Source organism: Candoia aspera, chromosome 1, assembly GCF_035149785.1.
Source record: "Candoia aspera isolate rCanAsp1 chromosome 1, rCanAsp1.hap2, whole genome shotgun sequence".
NCBI classification, from domain to species: Eukaryota; Metazoa; Chordata; class Lepidosauria; order Squamata; family Boidae; genus Candoia; species Candoia aspera.
In genome coordinates this window covers 118070614-118088099 of record NC_086153.1, presented here as the reverse complement: position 1 = coordinate 118088099, position 17486 = coordinate 118070614, and the positions used below count along the sequence as shown (strand labels likewise).

General features: G+C 39.1%; 2 protein-coding genes across 2 annotated transcripts in view; one reads left to right on the top strand and one right to left on the bottom strand.

Annotated features, from left to right (window-relative positions):
* Window positions 1-3075, bottom strand: part of UBE3D (ubiquitin protein ligase E3D) — a 69444-nt gene extending 66369 nt beyond the window's left edge. Inside the window, exon 1 of the mRNA XM_063312653.1 lies at window positions 2957-3075. Within this exon, the coding sequence (XP_063168723.1) occupies window positions 2957-3018 (62 nt within the window). The 5' untranslated portion in view covers window positions 3019-3075. The remainder of the gene's footprint in view (window positions 1-2956) is intronic.
* A 1204-nt stretch (window positions 3076-4279) lies between these two features.
* The window catches only part of DOP1A (DOP1 leucine zipper like protein A), a 68645-nt gene continuing 55438 nt past the window's right edge, over window positions 4280-17486 (top strand). Inside the window, exons 1-3 of the mRNA XM_063312641.1 lie at window positions 4280-4321; window positions 15525-15715; window positions 16407-16588. Of these exons, the coding sequence (XP_063168711.1) occupies window positions 15578-15715; window positions 16407-16588 (320 nt within the window). The 5' untranslated portion in view covers window positions 4280-4321; window positions 15525-15577. The remainder of the gene's footprint in view (window positions 4322-15524; window positions 15716-16406; window positions 16589-17486) is intronic.

Genomic DNA, 17486 nt, shown 5'->3' with positions numbered 1-17486 from the left:
AATAAAGCAACTTTATATTCCTTCCTTTTACATCTAACAATCTTAATCTTTAGTTCACTCAAATATTATCATAGGGTTTATTTCTCTTCATTTCTTCTTTGTCCCATCGCACAGAGTTCTTCAAGGCTTTAAGAAGCCTTTTTTGTAAATCCAGTAGGAAAAGATTATCCAGGTCACTCTCTTGGTTTGTCATTTGTATTTCCCTTTTAAATTTTAAAACCTCAGCCAGTTTCTTTTGTATATCCAGTGAAACATCCTTTTCTAAGTCATTCTCTTGGCTGTCAGTTGTAAATCCACTTTCTATACCATCTCTATCTTGTCAGATAAAATTTGTTACACATCTGATGTTTCTTCAGTAACATCTTTTGAACATAGTCTATCCATAGAAGCAGACATCATTACTGACATTGTTGATATTGTGGCTATTTTCTGATTCCATTCTTCAAAAGTCTCCTTCAATATTTTTACTGTCACAACACTTTTGCATCATTTTACAAACCTGTATATCTTTCCTCTAAAATCTTTAGTCCCCTCTAGTGTCCAGTTTGAAATTCTTTATGTTCTGTCTTGTAAAAACCAAAACAGGATCTATTTCCCATGAGCTGTTCATACTTTATAAATTCCAAAATCTTATTATAAAACTTTCAATATTCCAATTTGATCTGGACTCTTAGTCCATTTATAACTTCCTAAGGTCAAAATCTTATTTAGCTTTTTGCTGTTTATTTCAGATTCTTCAAATTCTTAAGCTTATGATTAAAATTTTCTTTCATTCACAATTGAAGGCGGACTCACCCGGCATTTTCAAACTTGTCATTCTGAAGGTCTATAATAGCTTAGAAGTAGTTAATGAGCAATTTCCGAAAGTGATTAGAAAGTGAGGTTTGCAAACGTCCTTTAAAAGTTTCCACTGCAGTTGCAAGCAAGATGGCTGATCCCGTTATCTCCCAGCACTCAAACCCACAGAAAACTGCTGTTCTGCAGTCTCCTCGTGAGGAGCAGCCATCCGGAGCACACGTGGGCAATCTCCCATCCTCTCCTTATCCAGAGAGGGTCCAACCAGTCTACTCACTGGTTCCTTGGTCTTTGCCACAGTTGTCAGCTCTGCTTTCACAGAACCGCCTTCAGTTCACCATATCTCCCTCCAAAGCCCCACTTTTTTGAGTTCTTAAGATCATGCTTGTGATGGTATCACCTTGTCTTCTGTCAGACCCTTGCTGACTGCCTTCAATTTTTCCAAGCATCAGGATCTTCTCCAATGACTCCATTTATATGACCAAAATATTTCAACTTTAGCTTCATTATTACAGATAATCTTTGTTAAGCAACCACAACTGGGGCAACTTGGTCATTAAGCAAAGCAGTCACTAAGTGAAACCAAGACGGTGCTTATGATCTTAGTTCAGCTTTCCTTTGCTTTACAGATCTGCAAAGGTCGTAAATGAGAGCAATGGTCATAAAGTTACTTTTTCATCACCATCATAACCAAAAACAGTTGCTAAACAAGGACAAACTGTAATGCTTCCAGTGAGCAGTCTGGTTTTACTTCATCCAGTTTTGAATGATTTGTTTTTCTTGCATTCCAAGGTATTCTCAATAATTCTCTCCCACACCACAGCAGAAAGGCACAAGTTACAGTTATTTAAACCAGTGCCTTTGATGGCTAGAAGAGAGGCAAGGGTAAAGACACACAGCTTCACTCTGACACATCCTTCCCCACAACCTCCCAAATCCCTCTCTTCTAATTAATGTTTGAAGAACCCCTGAGAACCTCCATCTTTCCTATTTTATACCTGCTCCCTCAGGAATCCAGCTGAGAGCATCCAGTGCTCAGGGTTGCTATTCTTTGAGTGACAGCTTCCATTTACCCAGGCATCACAAACCCTTTCCTTTCAGTGGCATGCATCTTTCACACACAGAGTAGTCTTGAGAGAATGCAGGTCACCACATACAAAATCCAGTTCTGATTTTGCCAACATGCCAGTGACTTCCATTCAAACAGTACAAGGAGTTCAGTTCAGTTGCTGTACTGTTAGGTAAGCATAGGAGAGCATCATACAAGCCCTAGTGATAAATATGTTTTAATAGGTGCAGCACTCTCTGGAGTTTGTCCTGAGACCTCAGCTGTTTTACTTAATCTGAAGGAAGCACTTTGAATGTAGCTGAGCATATAAACTACACAAACAGCTTATGCACATCCTATCTACACAGGGACATTTTAAAGGGAGAGCAAGGAGAATTGCATGGGTAGCCTCATTTAGGGAACCGCATCCACAATATCCAATACACTCAGTTGGATTGGTATTTTTTACTCAAGACAGCAAATAAATTAAAATATAATCTCAGGTTTACCCATGATGTTACTGAGCTTTGGACTTCAGAGGACAAAAAGCAATGGAGGAAAAAGGTAAACTGACAGAGGGTACACCTCAGGGTGCTTGAATCACCGTACATTCAACGCAGACCTGGGCTTCTCAGAACATTTAAAGGACCTGCATCTACAGCTTAGGGAGATCTTTCAAGCCAGAAGGAATACAGTATTTTCAAATAAACTTGAATCCAAGAATATCATTTCAGAAATCAATTTTTTTAAAAATAAGTTGCTTGCATCAGGAGGATGTTTGGAAAACATTAACTTCTTTCATGGCACGATTAAGCCTCCAAGGCATGTTCTCTGGAGTGCCTTTACTGTCTGGTAACACAGACGAAGCCCTGAGACATTTATTAAGGTATTACGGTGTGGAAAGTGATGTCGTAAAAGCTGTGCGAAAATACTAAACCGGGTCACTGCAGTCCCTGAATGGAAAGCGGAAAGCTAAAGGCGGGCCTTTAAAAGAGCAAGAGTTTCCTCCGCGGAAAAAAGATGAATATAATATAACCCGGTTATGCCTCTCTCCAAGTGGTAAATGAAGGAGGGTGAAAAGAAAGTCAAGCATAAAGCAAGTAAGTAAAGTACCGAATAATCAGCAATCCGCTCTGCATCCTCTCCCTAATCTCCAAGAAAAGTGTACCGTCCATCCAGGCAGCCAATGACTCCAACGGAGGGCCAGACCGAGAGAAAGTAAACCCGGCAAGAAGGTTTACTTCTTGTAAGGGTTCAGAAGCGTGCAAGGGACGCACCCACGTGGGGCGGAGAAAACGCAGTAAATTGAATCCCGGAAGCGATTATGGTCCTCGGCAGAGAGGAGGGCCTCTGTCTCACATAGCGCCCTCTGCAAGACAAATCCCAGGCTCAGGCAAAAAGCTCTATAGCTTTGTCTCTTAATCTTGCAAAGATGCCCTCGGTCATAATGTGACATCATCTTAAAGGAGACCGCGACTTCGAAAGAGGATTGCATATTAACATTATTTTTATCCCCTGCCGGGACTGCGCTGTACTTTAGTCCGCTTAAAATGATTGATGGATGTTTTTGCCCGCTTTTTCTCGCATCATTCCCTGGCAGAATAAGCGGGAAGTAATTTCTTTTCTCAGAAGAGTTTGCAGTGCGATCCCATCTACATTTACTCAGAAGTCAGTCTTGCAGTCTTGTGCTGAATTACCCAATTTCTTGCACCCAATTGCATTCGGACAAACGGGCAGCCGATTATAAACTGTAGCTTCCTATGGTATGGTTAGAGGTTTTATATGTTGGATTACATTCAGACAATGTTTATTTGATGTAGCTATTTAGTACTACTGATATACACACCACCCACGTTCAGAAGAGGGCGGCAAGGCTTCGGTTACGAGAAGTTAAGGAGGAAGGAACGAACCCCAACAAAGAACCAGTTTCATGATTTGCGTGTCAGTTTCCAACGAAGAGGCATGCTGTAGCTGCAGAATACTCTGCGGATCGTGCGACATAACCCTAGACTGGCCCGTAACGTGAGCACACAGAGATGCGCGGTGGGGACAATCCACTCCTCGCGCGCGAGGCAGATGAATCCCAGCAAGTACTGGGCTAGCCAACATCTCTGTCTGCTTGCATGAAAGTAATAAACCAGGCGAGAAACCACCTCAGCTCTAGGATACACTGGGAAGTGGGGGAAAAAGTCTCAGAAGCTGCAAAGCCGCTTCTGTACCGCTGCCAAAAAGAAACGGCGCGGTCCAGAGCCATCCCACCCGCCTCGAAGCGGACTTTCTCTTTCAAGGGCTACCCGGGATCACAGCCCGGCTCCAAGCGAAGGAGCTGCGCTAATTCCGAGCGGCGGCAGGTGGCGTCATAACGTCAGGCGAGGCGAAAGGAGGGGGAGGAGGAAGGAAGGAAGCCGCTCGGCATGCTGGGAGCTGTCAGCCTCCAGGGGTTTCTGCGGCGCGGCTCTTCCGGCTCGGGGCACCAAGGTAACCCTTTTCCCTCTCCCCTCTGGTCCTGCGGCCTTCTTCTTCCTCAAGCGCTGGGGCTGGGCTGTGAGGGGGGAAGGGTTCAGAGAGGGAGAAATGGGAATGGCGGGCGGCGGCATCCCGGTTTGGACTCCAGAGACTCTGTGGGGTTCTTCCCCTTTCCTCGGGGCGGGTGCAGAGATAGGTTGGCAGTAAATGCAGGGAGGAGGCGTAGCCGACGGAGACTTACATATTCTTATTGTTGGTTAATAAGGTGTACTTGAAGCGAATTAAGTAATCCTTACATTTTTATCTACCATTCCTTTGCTTGGGAAATGTCGCCCTCCCGCCGTTTATTGTTTTGATAAAGTGGGAATTCTTACACACTTTGAGGATTATTTGCCTAAGTACTACCTGTGTGTTTTTATCTTATTTAAATTTAGAAAAGGCATCCTTTCATTTTCATTTTAAATGTATAAAGGGGTAGCTAATCCACTCTAAGGAATTTTGATTCTAGCGACTGTGAGTAAAGAAGCAGAAATTGGTGGTTATTTGAGATTGGTTTATGTATAATGTGATTTTTATGGTTGAGAGTGTGTATTATTTCTTTTAGTTTGCCAGTCAAATAGCAGTCCTAAAAACATGAGGAACAAACCCTGCTAGACATTGTGGGGCTTATTTTGATTAAATGCGCATAGGATTGTCCAAAAACTTTTTCATCATGTTCTCCATTACATCTTCTTTATAATGTATTCAGCTTCCTGTGCCTAAATGCAGTTTGTCTTGCCAATTATACATCCTATAATGCAGAGTAGCTTCTTTTTTTGAAAGCCTATTTGCACAGAGGAACAATAACAAATCAATTTTTCCTCTAACCTCTTCATCCTATGTCCATAGGGATTGGTTAATGTTAGTTTTAATATAGTTATTTATTTATTTGTATGTGGTCACTGAGAAGAGGTTAAAAAGGCTGTATTAGCTCTGCCTGCTACAATTGCCAGGAGGTAGTGTGGAAACCTAAAATATTTCCTTTGCTGAAAAAAAGATTAACTTTCATAGCACTATCTAATGTAAAAAACTTGAATTTGTTCTTGCTTCTTAGGAAATATGCTTTGAATTATAGCCTTCACCTTTTCATTTTTTGTATAGGTTTTTTTTCAGTCAAAGAATGAGTACTTTTTAATGAATGAATGAATGAATGATTACTTAGGCCAGAACCTCCCTCTATTAAGTTTCTAGGGAAGCTTCAGCCACTATTTAATGATACAGGGTGAAATATTGATGTGGCTAATATAGTCAGAGGATGGGCTTCAGTGAAAACCAGAATACATGCTAAGAGAAGAGAGATTGTGTTTATCATATATGATATAGAAATAGTAAACTGTTGGGATGAGTGTCTACTCTTATCTGGTCAAGGGAACTACCACTAAGATTGAGCAAAGCTCAAGATTTGAAGCTAAAAAAAAAAGCCAGGTGTGAAAAAGTAGAACAGATAGATATGGTTTTCAGAAAAACTGGCCACCACATTTTTTTGTTGTTTCCCAAAAGCTTCTGGTAACTCCCATCCTTTTTGAGAAGTAAAGAGTACATTCTAATCTGAGGGTCGCTACACTTAAAAATTGAGAAAACCAAACACAAATGTTCCTACATATTATATATTTTTATTTATTGTTAAATCTTTGAGATTCTGGTAAGATCCAATTACAAACTGTATAACAAATGTTTAGTGTAGAATGTACCGGAATGTAAGATTCAGATATTCTCTCACCCACTTCCCAGTATGCCCCCTCAATTTTCCAATGTGCTTCCAGTAGTCAATGTTTCATGACCATGAGCATGCTAATGTGTTTGAATTGTACTCATATATCTTCTTTCAATCAGTCTAACCAACACTGTCGTTTGTTAGTGAAATGGCATCTACCAGTGGAATGGATTTCTCCTTCTTCCACTCATATTCAAGGCTTCAGCAGAGAGTTGGGGAATCCTGAAGAGTAGATTTGGCACAGAAGTGGAAACAATGAAAAGGAGTTGTATTGTGCAAACAGAAATCCTCTCATGAAAGATTTGGTATAGTCTGTTGTATCCCCATTTTGGCTATTTTGTAGTGTAGCTGGGTTATGTGTGTGTGTGTACATATAGTATATATTCGTCCTATCACACAAGGAAAGGCATTGAAGAATAAGGAGAGTATCCATTGGGGCTTAGAAACATTCTTGGAAATTAAAAATAAGCTAGAAGATGGAGTTTTACTTCAAAGCATATCTGCTTTCCATTTATTAATTTATTGAAATCATTAAAAAATAAAGTCAGGTGGGGTTGTGAGCTTGACAAGCATCGGGGGGGGGGGGGGTGGCTATGGGCCCTACAAGTATTGTAGATAACCAGAAGGTCATGGATCTAAAAATCTTTGAACAATTACTGTGCCTTACATGGGAGGTCTCATTATTTTTGATGATACTTCCTCTCAAGTCAGGAGTGTGCACTATTCAACATTGTGTGCATAAAATGGGAATATTATACCAAAAATATGGTTTTTATAGATCAATAGCATATTAAGTAGTTACTGGTATAAGTAAATAAATAAAACCTTGTCAACGGGTACTAAAGAGTGATAGTGAAATCTACTACTGTAGAAATAAAGTTCTGGATATTTAAGAAATATTTTTAAAACCTTTGTTTTAAAGGTTTAAAATATGCAAACAAATTCTGATTTACATCTAGGCAGGCTTGTCCCATTTAACTCTTGTTCATGAAATGAGCTAATAGAAATTAAGGAATTCTCATAATATTTAAATGTAAAACCTCAGATTCAATTATGCTATCAGCGATAGGATGTATTATTGAATAAAATGTAGAATGATGGGTTTGGCATTTGATGAACCATAAATATCACATTGCAAAAATTGTTTGTGTCACCAAACAAAAGGCTAACCTCTCCCAACCCCTGGAGAGAGAAAATGGAAGAGAATGTGAGTTGTTCTTAAATGCTGCTTGTCAGTTTTATTACACGTTATAATATAAGAGAACTGAACAAACCAACAGGCCAAATCAGGCAAGTTTAAAAAAAGGAAAACAAAGGAACTGGTTTCTCATATGAAGGAAAATAAACATTTGGTTAATGTTTCACTGCTGGTTAATGGAACAAATATCATGGAAGAGATTAGGCTGTGAGCCATTGCTGGGGCATGTTTTGCTAGGCACATAGCACTTTCTTCCCTGGTCTAGAAACACAAGTGAAGCTTTTGGGATGTGCACAATGCAGTACTTCTACAGTATACTGCTTTTGTCTTAGTTTAGGGACAGTATATGAGGTCCTCAAAGGAGAATTCCAAGTGATCTGCCAGGGTGTCAGAGTTAGGCTGTCTAGATACAAAGGAAAACACATCTTAGGTGATCACCCGAGTCACATAAGTTACCTGCTGCCTAAGGAGTAAAAGAGGGCACATGTAAATTTGAATTGCTTTTTTTTTTTTTTTAGATTTTTTATCCCGCCTTCGTTATTTTTATAAATAACTCAAGGCGGGGAACATACCTAATGTTCTTTCCTCCTCCTGTTTCCCCACAACAACAACCCTGTGAGGTGAGTTGGGCTGAGAGAGAGTGACGGGCCCAAATTCACCCAGCTGGCTTCATGCCTAAGGTGGGACTGGGACTCTCAATTTCCTGGTTTCTAGCCTGGTACCATAACCACTAGACCAAACTGGTTTGCTTTTGTTTTACAGGGAAGAATTGATTAAAGAAAGTTTTAATTATTTCTGCAAGGTAGAAAATATTTGTATTTCTATTAGAACACAAAATTCTGAGCAATACAAAATAACTAGTAATGGAGATTCAGAATAGCCAATTTTATGTGTAAAATTTAACAGTAATTAGAGTAAGTGAACCTGTGTAGCTTTGTTGATAGTAGATGGACTTTTTTTTTTTTTTTTGGTGCCTTTGAGTCAGTGTTGACCCCTGGTAACTGCCTGGACAATATAAATTATTTAAAGCATTTTGACTGGCAGACTGAGTTATTGCTATGACTGGCGGACTGAGTTATTGCTATAAGTGAGTGTAGTTGCCTATTCCATCAAGAACAGACCAGTATTGGATTCTGAGTCTGATTTAAAGTGACAATCAGAGCAAGATGTAAAACAAACAAACAAAGAAAACTTATTAAATTAAAAGGCAATATTATGCCACAAAGATAGGGATGTAGAAGATGCTTCAAAAAGCAGAAACAGCCAGGCTACTGATGTGGATAGACCTAAATAAGATTGAAACTAAATTAAGTTACATTTGCAACTTAATTATGAGCTCCTGTCTAGATTCTCAGGCTACCTGAACACCAAGAAGAGTTCGAATATTGTCTTTGTCAGTTTATCATGATAAGATGCTATCCTGAATTTGTCATTTATTTCAATACCACACTACTACTGTTTTCTTAATAAATAAAATATTTCCATTCCCTTTGTGAAGCATCACTTATTTTTATTCTTTCATCAAATGGAATGTCCAGCATACACTGAATAAAGTTTAATATATATATATATAGTTTGGGATTTTGTTGTTTGATCGTAACATCTAAAAAACCTAACTTTCATGCTGAATGAGCAGTTGGAATGTCACTGGAATTTTCTTTACAGAAAAAAAATTGAATTATTCAGTATAGCATTTCAAATGACAGACAGAAAAAAACAAATTCATTAAAATGTATAGCTTACCTTCGTTATATAAAAGTGTTCAATCACTGTTATCTATAATAAGAATTATACCTGAGGGTTATATAGTTACATATATATCACCATATACCTATATTATTGATTTTTGTTGTATGATTACTGAGAGTTGGAAGAAAAATTTCTGTAGTAGATACTCTTGTTAATGACAGTTTATTCCATTTTTAAAGGCAATATTTAGAAGTAGTAAAATAGGCTTGCTTATTATGTTTGTGAATTGTATTGGACTATAAGAACTATCACCTCCACCCAGAATAAGAAAGGCTGTATTAGTATTCAGTATTATATTACCTTTGAACATGAAATGTCTATGTAACAATCAGACCATTGGCAGGTATCTTCTATGAGTTATTTAAGACTCTCTAAATCAAAGACCATTGCCATATAGTATGGTAGTTAATTCTAGAATTGCCTGTTGTTTGACAATGTTTTCTTTAATATTCAATGATAATCCAAATTCACCAGCATATTTATTGATTACAAGTGGTTTTCTTTGGCTGTATAGATTAGGTGCAGTAAAAGTGGCAAGATTTGCCTTATCTCTCAGAAATAATGATCCCAGGGGCTCATTATTGATCAGGATGATTCAAAGTTCCTAAGTTTCTTTCATACGAATTAATAGCTATTAAAGAAAGAATGGAAGTAGAGTATGATATACTCCAGAGTGGGTTTGTGTCCAAACCAGCCCTGAGCATATGATTTGTGAGCTGTGGTTTATGACTTAACATTCTCTGAAGACCAAGTTATCATGGCTTATTTATCAGATAAGAATTACCCACAAAGTGGCCTGTTCATCATTAACAGGAGATCTATGGGACCAGTAGAACTGTGCAAGTGTTAGCTGTAGTTTTACCTGGTTTAAACATGCATATGAGCATTAGATTTTGTAATGTGTTAGTAAGCAGTTGTAAAAGTTAGATACTATATCAGTATTATAATGAATAAACTTTCCCCTTTTGGTCATGCACGAACAAAACACTTCACTTTTTTGTGGTATGATGTCATAAGTATTCTCTGTTGTTTCTTTCTGTTAACTGGAAATATTTTTGAAAAACAAATGAGGCATAACTCTATCTGGGGTTCCTGGTACATCATTCTTCTTTCCTCTCATGGTTTTCCTTGTGTTCCTACTGAACATGTTCAGTCAGTCATTATTGACATTAATTAGTATTGTTTCTATATTCTTCGGGGTAGATGAGCAATGTGGACTTACTTTGATTTCTTTGCTAATGTCTGGAACAATTTTTGTTTCTACCTCTAGGGCATTCTAAAAGAGTTTCTCAAGAAAAGATTTTTCCAAACAGTTAAATATTTCATTCTACACTTTTTTATAATTAGGCATTTCTTTCCTGCTATTTAAATTAATCCTTCTTCCAACCTGTGTCAAAGGTTTTCTTTTAATTTTTTCAACTGAATCTTTATGGGCTATTTTGAGTCTTCCTCTCCCCACCAGGGTTTTTCTCTTCATTTTTTGGGAAACCTTCCTTTTAGGGAAAATTGGAGGAAGTGGAAATCAGGTGACCCATGTGACATCCCACAAGCACAATAGAGATATGTTTACTAGAGAGACCCGCTTATACTTCTGAGACACTGCTGAGTTGACCCCTGATAATTCCAACAAAAAGTAGCACTGATGTCATGAGTACTGATGGTGAGCAGGAGGGGGCCTCGATCCAGGGTGGAAAACGCATGCGTAGTACTGAGGAGTTAAGCAGCCATTCAAAGAGACACAGATCAGGCCCGCCTTAACCTTTGGGGTTTATCTGTCTGGGTTTTTCCCACGCTTCTTCAGTTTGTTAGGATTCTGTCTTACGTAGCAGTAATAAACACTAGAGACCTACTCCTCGTCTCAGCGTGATTCCTGACTGTTAGGACAACTAAGTGGCTATATCATTTACTAATCTTTCAGAAATGGTTTGTTTTGACATTAGCAGTTCACTATTTTTTGGACAGTTCAGCAATTTAAATTCGGTTGTAGAAGATTTTTGCCAATTCCCTCAGAGCAGAGCTTTCCAAACTGTGTGTCGTGACACGTTACTGTGTTGGCTGAAGTGTGTAGGTGTGTCGTGCGGTCAAGGGATCATACAGGTACTGCACATGTGCAGTATGCGTAATCGGGTCGAAACAGCTGATTCTGCATGACTTCCGGTGACGCGGCCACACCTGCAGTGTGTTAGGATGGAGGCTGAGTCAGAGGAAGACGAAGAAGGTCTGTTAGGACCGTTAAATCAATTGGTGGGAAATGATGGAGAAGGTGCGAAAATTGAGAAGAGCCTAGCGCGGAAAAAGTTGCCATCACTGCCGCCGATCAGCGCGAGAGATCAATGAGCAGGAAGGAGGGCCGAACAACGGGAGGCCCGACTGGCTTCTAACCACTAATTTATGTATCTGTCCGTATCTCTTATAAGGGGTTAGTTTAACCTCCGGTTTGCTGAATTACCGTGTCACGAAATGATGCATGTCTAAAAAGTGTGTCACCAACATGAAAAGTTTGGAAAGCTCTGCCTCGGAGCATTGTAGATTCCATTTGACACTTACAATGCTGCAAGTACTGGCGGTGATGACTTTTTCCCCTCATACCATCACTAAGGCAGAGGAATCATGTTCTGGAAGACCTGTTTGGTCTAAGAGAGAAAATGCAAAAAGGAAACATCTTAATGAGATATTCCCAACTTCCAGAAGTTTGAGAACCACATTCCAGAAACAAGAGCTATAGAGGGGGCACGTTTGAGGGTAAAATTGATGTTTTAAGCCTCTGCAAGACATTTGGGACCAAGAATGTCATTTTTACTTCCCAGAAGACTCCAAAAATGCCCGCCCAACCTGCTATTTTGTCTGTACCCGCTCCAAGAGACATTAGAAATTTAAAAAAGGATGCATTCCTGAGTTACAAATTGATGTGACAATTTTTTTCATTGTGATACAGTTAAGACTTAGGGCTCATCCTCACGTCCCCATAAATGCAACATGGACGTACCCCAGTAACCAATTTTTTAATACCATGTCCAGCTGACAACTGAGATAGATTAAAGTTGTCTTTAGCTGTTCCAGTTTTAAAGCTGTCTTCCTTCCTTCTTCCTTGGTACATTTTTTCCATGGATACAGTACAGTGTGCATGAACAATATGGTTGATAACAAGATGAGGAATTGGAACTGCTAAGCTTCTCTTGGTCACTTTAGGTTGCTCTGAAACAGCCCCTCCTGTCCAGTTATGCCTGCCGTGGTCATTTTGATAGGCAGTCCTCAGGTTACGACCGCTCGTTCACTGACCATTCAAAGTTAAGACAGCACTGAATGAGGAGGACTTAGGATCAGTCCACAAAATTGCAGCCATCGCAACATCCCCACAGTCACGTGATTGCTATTTGGGCACTTGGCAACTGGCTCACAATTACAGTGGTTGCAGCATCCTGCAGTCACGTGATCACCATCTGTGACCTTTCCTGCCAGTTTCCCACAAGTTGCTCCCATTTCCATGCTTTTTTGACCACCTGCGCACCTGCCCGTGCTCCATAGTGCCTACTCATGCAGTCCACCCATGCACCCACCTGTAGCTCTCACCCACAGTTCTTGCATGCCGGCCTGCTTGCCTGGGAGTCCCACCTTTTCCCACATCGTGGTCATGTGAGGTCTTCAGTTAACAACCTCTGTTGTCCTGGGGTTATGGCAGCAACTGGGACTGCCAGGATTGCTGTTGCTAAGCAGTGTAGTTACGTGACCTCGTGCTTTACAACCACATTGCTTAGCAATAGAAATTCTGGTCCCAATTGCCCTCGTAACCCAAGAACCACCTGTATGTGTGTGCTTCAAGAAAGGCTAGGCACTTGGCTTCTGCAGAATCATCTCTTCAAGAAACCTTTAACACTTTCTGAAGCATTTGTTACTCAGGGTTTAGTGGTTTTTTTTAGAAGAGCACTGGACCTGTCTTTAAAAAACCAAGATAAACTCTCTTTAGAGAGTACCAGTCTTGTGCTTTACCGAACGTTAATTCAAACCAGGAGAGAGAACTATGTTCCTCCAGCTGGTTCTGTAATGTTTTCTGTGGATGTACTTTCTACTGCTTTTATTTCTTTAGAAGGGGACAGTTTTACCTGTTCCATGGGTAATTTCCAGGTGGTGCAGACCTTAGCTTCTCATTGCAGCACAGTCATTCCCTTGCAGCAGTAGCCAAGGACAGAGTTTGCTTTTTACTGATCATTCCCTCCTGCTTCATCTTTTGCCCTTCTTCCAGCCCTCTCATAGTTCTTGTCTGGAAACAGTCAATCCAAGGTATAATGGTGAAGTCTTCCAATTCAAAGAAGAAGGTAAAAGTTACAACACAATACAAGTGATTACAGTATTGTACTTTAAAAACTGGCATCAAGACATAGGCAATTTAGAGCGGCAAACTCTTGCCTTTTTCCTCCTGCTCTTTCTGTGCAAAGGGCTGCATGTTCCCCTCTTTTGTCAAAGGGATGTTTTCTATCAGTTCCCTGTTTTGATAATTGACATGCCTTTTATTGGTGGGAAGTAACACTCACAGTGCCTGTGGCCTGTCAGCCAAGTTATTTCTGGACAAGGTTTTAACACTCTTTCAGAAGGCTGCTAGACCTGTGTTCAGATATAGCTCAACTGCCCAGTCATAGTACAGAGCATCTCTGCACCTGCAGTCTGTGACTCAGGCAATTTACCAGCTCAACTGTTCTGAGAATCTTCCCAAGGATGCTCATCCCTACTCTGCCACAGATTAAGGAGAGCAATCAGTGGTTGCTTTTCTGACCAGCAGGTGACGCTTGGCAGGAGGGGAAACAAAGCCAGGGAGATCCATCAATCATTTTCTTCAACTCATTCTGCGTTGAAGTAAAATGGGCAGTGCCACTGTGAAGCTGAATAGAGATTTTGCAGTGAGGGCAGTGCAATTTGTGCCAGCGTACTTTTCTGCAGGCTCATAGACTGGAAGATGGGACTTGGCTGTCTGGCTGGGAGCCTTAGATTCCATGCACAGCATTCATGTCACATGTAGAAACAACTAATTATTAGCAGTTATTTGGTTGCAAGTATTGACCGAGTAGGTGTTGTGAAGGTTACTGCATAGGTACTATTTTGAGTACTGTACTGAAGTTAAGTGTTTGCTCTTCTACCCTGAACTTGTGTTGATAGTGGATATGTCACTTTCAAGTGGACTGAACATAAAAGACTTGCCCATTTCTTTTGTGGAATAATCTCTTCACCTTAGTGGGTTTTAAATTGTAATCTGTATTTTATATCTTTGACTACTAAAAGGATACCAGTAGTGTGTAATTCAAAGTTGGTTTGTTGTTTTACATAATCCATTTTCTTTTCTGTATTCTTTTTGTTCTGCTCTGTTGAATTAAAGCTTTCAATTCTTCCAGTTTTGGGCTATAGACATGTATATATATTTTTATTTTTTATAGCTGCAAGATGCTTTGTTTCACACTTTCCTAATGCTAAATCTGTGTGTTATTACAAAGGTGTAAAATTAATTTTTGCAGCACCTATTTTAAAGTGATACTTGGTTGCAGATATATCTGCTTAGCAACTCTGTCAGTGGAGTTATGAGATGTATCTTCTTTCCTCTTTTATTGGAGCCATAGTAAAAATATTAAATGATTAAGCTGTTGATTCATCCCCTTATACAGTCTTCCTTGGAACACTTCCTATTGTCCCCTTTTTTTACAAAAACAAAATATTCCTACAAGGAGCAACAAGTTTAAAAAGCCTTTATTGATGCCTGCTGTTATGCACTTACCAATATCAGAAAAATGTCTTGCAGTGGCTTACAGAATAAAATAATATATATTTTAAAACTGTGTTGCAATAAAATATGTGAAAATATATCAAGATCCAAACAAATCATTTAAAAGTAGGGAAAAGAAGACTAACAGCTATAATAATCTTATCAAGTCCTACATCATAATTTAAAAGGCCTGAGGAATTTTTGTTAAAAAAAACCCCTTCAATTAATAAAAAGACATTAATTTCTTTTTCTTATTGGAGAATCAATTATTCTAATTAGATGAGTTCCTTCTGTAATGAAATGACCCTCCAGATCTACTTTCTAGACAGACTAATCTGATATTATTTTGAATTGAGAGAAGGGCCAGCAGAGAGAGGGCTGCAGATTTTTTAATATATCCCCTCATTCTCTAGCAAGTCCCTGATTCTTTTGTCCCTCAAATATCACACGTTGGAGGCATCTTTCAATAACAGAATTTACATTCAGAGAAGGTGTCTCTGCCTACTGTGTACAATCCCTTCCTTTGCCCCACAAACCACCTCATTCAGGATGGCATTCCAGGTCCTCAGGAGTGACTTTTGGGAAGTTGTCTGAAGATGAGGATGTGGAAGGTATAAAGCTGAGCTTCTTCCACTCTCGCTTCATAGGAGCTAATATTTTTGCAGATTTCATGGTAATTATATTTAACAGAGCTCAGTATCTGATTGATGTTATTACTGTGACAAGTTAAAAGATTTGACTTGGTAAAATGTGAATCTGTCTTTTTCAGCTAACAATTTTACATGAATTGCAAATTGGTCTCTGGTGGGATCCTGCAGGAGGATGAATGCAGAGGAGCTGGAGCTGCTGGGTGATTCCAAGTACAGGAACTATGTAGCTGCTGTTGACAAGGCCTTGAAAAGCTTTGAGTACTCAAGTGAATGGGCTGATTTGATCTCATCTCTTGGAAAGCTAAACAAGGTATGATGGAGATGCCCTCTGATTGATTGGGGAAAAAATATGAAGTGGAGTAAAACACTTGAAATTTATTTTATTATTATAGGCTGCTGTTTGATGAGTTTGGAGTAAAACGTTCTGTGTATTTTATACACATGTTATTTTCTAGTTGTTATATCCGACAAAATCTCACCTGTTATTTTTATAAGTATTAAAGGGAAAGTAATAGCAGACTTTATGCCCAATCTTTGGAGATTCCTCATTTCCACTCAGTTACATCAAGCATCAGTTGCCATAACATAATACATTCTATTCAGGAAGAGACCTTACAGACCCCTTTAATGCACTGGGCAGGGGGGCCGAGGGGGCAAGGAAATCAGTGTTAATGAACTCACTTCTGCTAGCATGACAATAGATAAAAATCCTAGATGTGAGGTGGACTTTTTTTTAATAGCACATAGCAACAAATGATAGACTATTTTTTGCCTATTGTTGATTAATTTTATGATGTAAATATGGCAGAAAGTTAATAATGCAAGCCAGTTTGCTAAATAAGAGCAGCTATACTCAAGGGTGGGTTTTCTTACTGCATCATGATTTGCTTGATAACGTATATTCAGAAAATTTGCTTTCAGACTTGTTAATCCTGTAAATAATTTTCTGATTAAAGCTGTTTGCAGTAACTTTCAAGAGATCTAACTATGTTTCTTGTCAGGTTCTCCAAAATAATGCAAAATACCAAGTTGTACCTAAAAAGCTGACCATCGGAAAGCGCCTTGCCCAATGTCTTCACCCTGCCCTGCCTGGTGGGGTGCACCGGAAGGCCCTAGAGACGTATGAGATTGTTTTCAAAATCATTGGGCCCAAGCGTCTTGCCAAAGATCTCTTCTTGTACAGGTAAACAAAATTACATTTCAATCATGCTCTTATTTTGGTTAAACAGCTTTTCCTGTAATAATTTTTTTTACAATAGCAGTTGACACTCCGTAGTGCAAAACCATATTCTTGATGTGCTTGATTACAGCAACCATTGTACTGAACTGGCAGTTATATAAACATCAACTAGAAACTTCCAAGTTGGAGAAAGCTGTCTTTGTATGTGTATATACTGGAATCTCAATTTACCAGACCTTGATGTAACCAATTTCTCACACAGTGGACCAGTTTTCAACTATGATTCATATCAATTATATCATTACACGATCAATGTTATTTGCATGGGGCTTTCACATAAGTAACATAAATCCCCATGATACTTTACACTTCGATTTAACAGATATTTCTGAATAACAGACATCCTGTCCTTCCAATTAGTCCATTAAAATGGGCTTTCACTGTACAGTGTATATGTGTATTTGTGTATATCCGTGACCATATTCATATAGTACTCTTAACCAGGTCAGATTAAATAGCTACTCTCAACCAGCAGACTAAATTTGGTTAGTGTTAACCTTTTGGGATTTAGTATGTTCTGCATCCCATTTCATTAGTTTATGGTTTAATATATTGTGCAAAAGGCAAAATGTCAATTCAATAACTGTGTTGTGTAAGTATAACTGGTGTGGCTCTAAAAGAAAGCAGTTTAATGATTTTATAATTAAATGATTCTATAGTTCTATGATTAAGTGAGCTTAATCATGTTGGTGATCAGTTACCACGTAGCACTTGTCTAACAGAAAAAAATAGATTGAGAGGTTGTTAGTAGTCTTTTCCACTACAAAGATTGAATGGTACAACATTAATCTGAACACCTAATTACCTTTGTCTACCAGCTTAAAAACAGTTAATAACTATT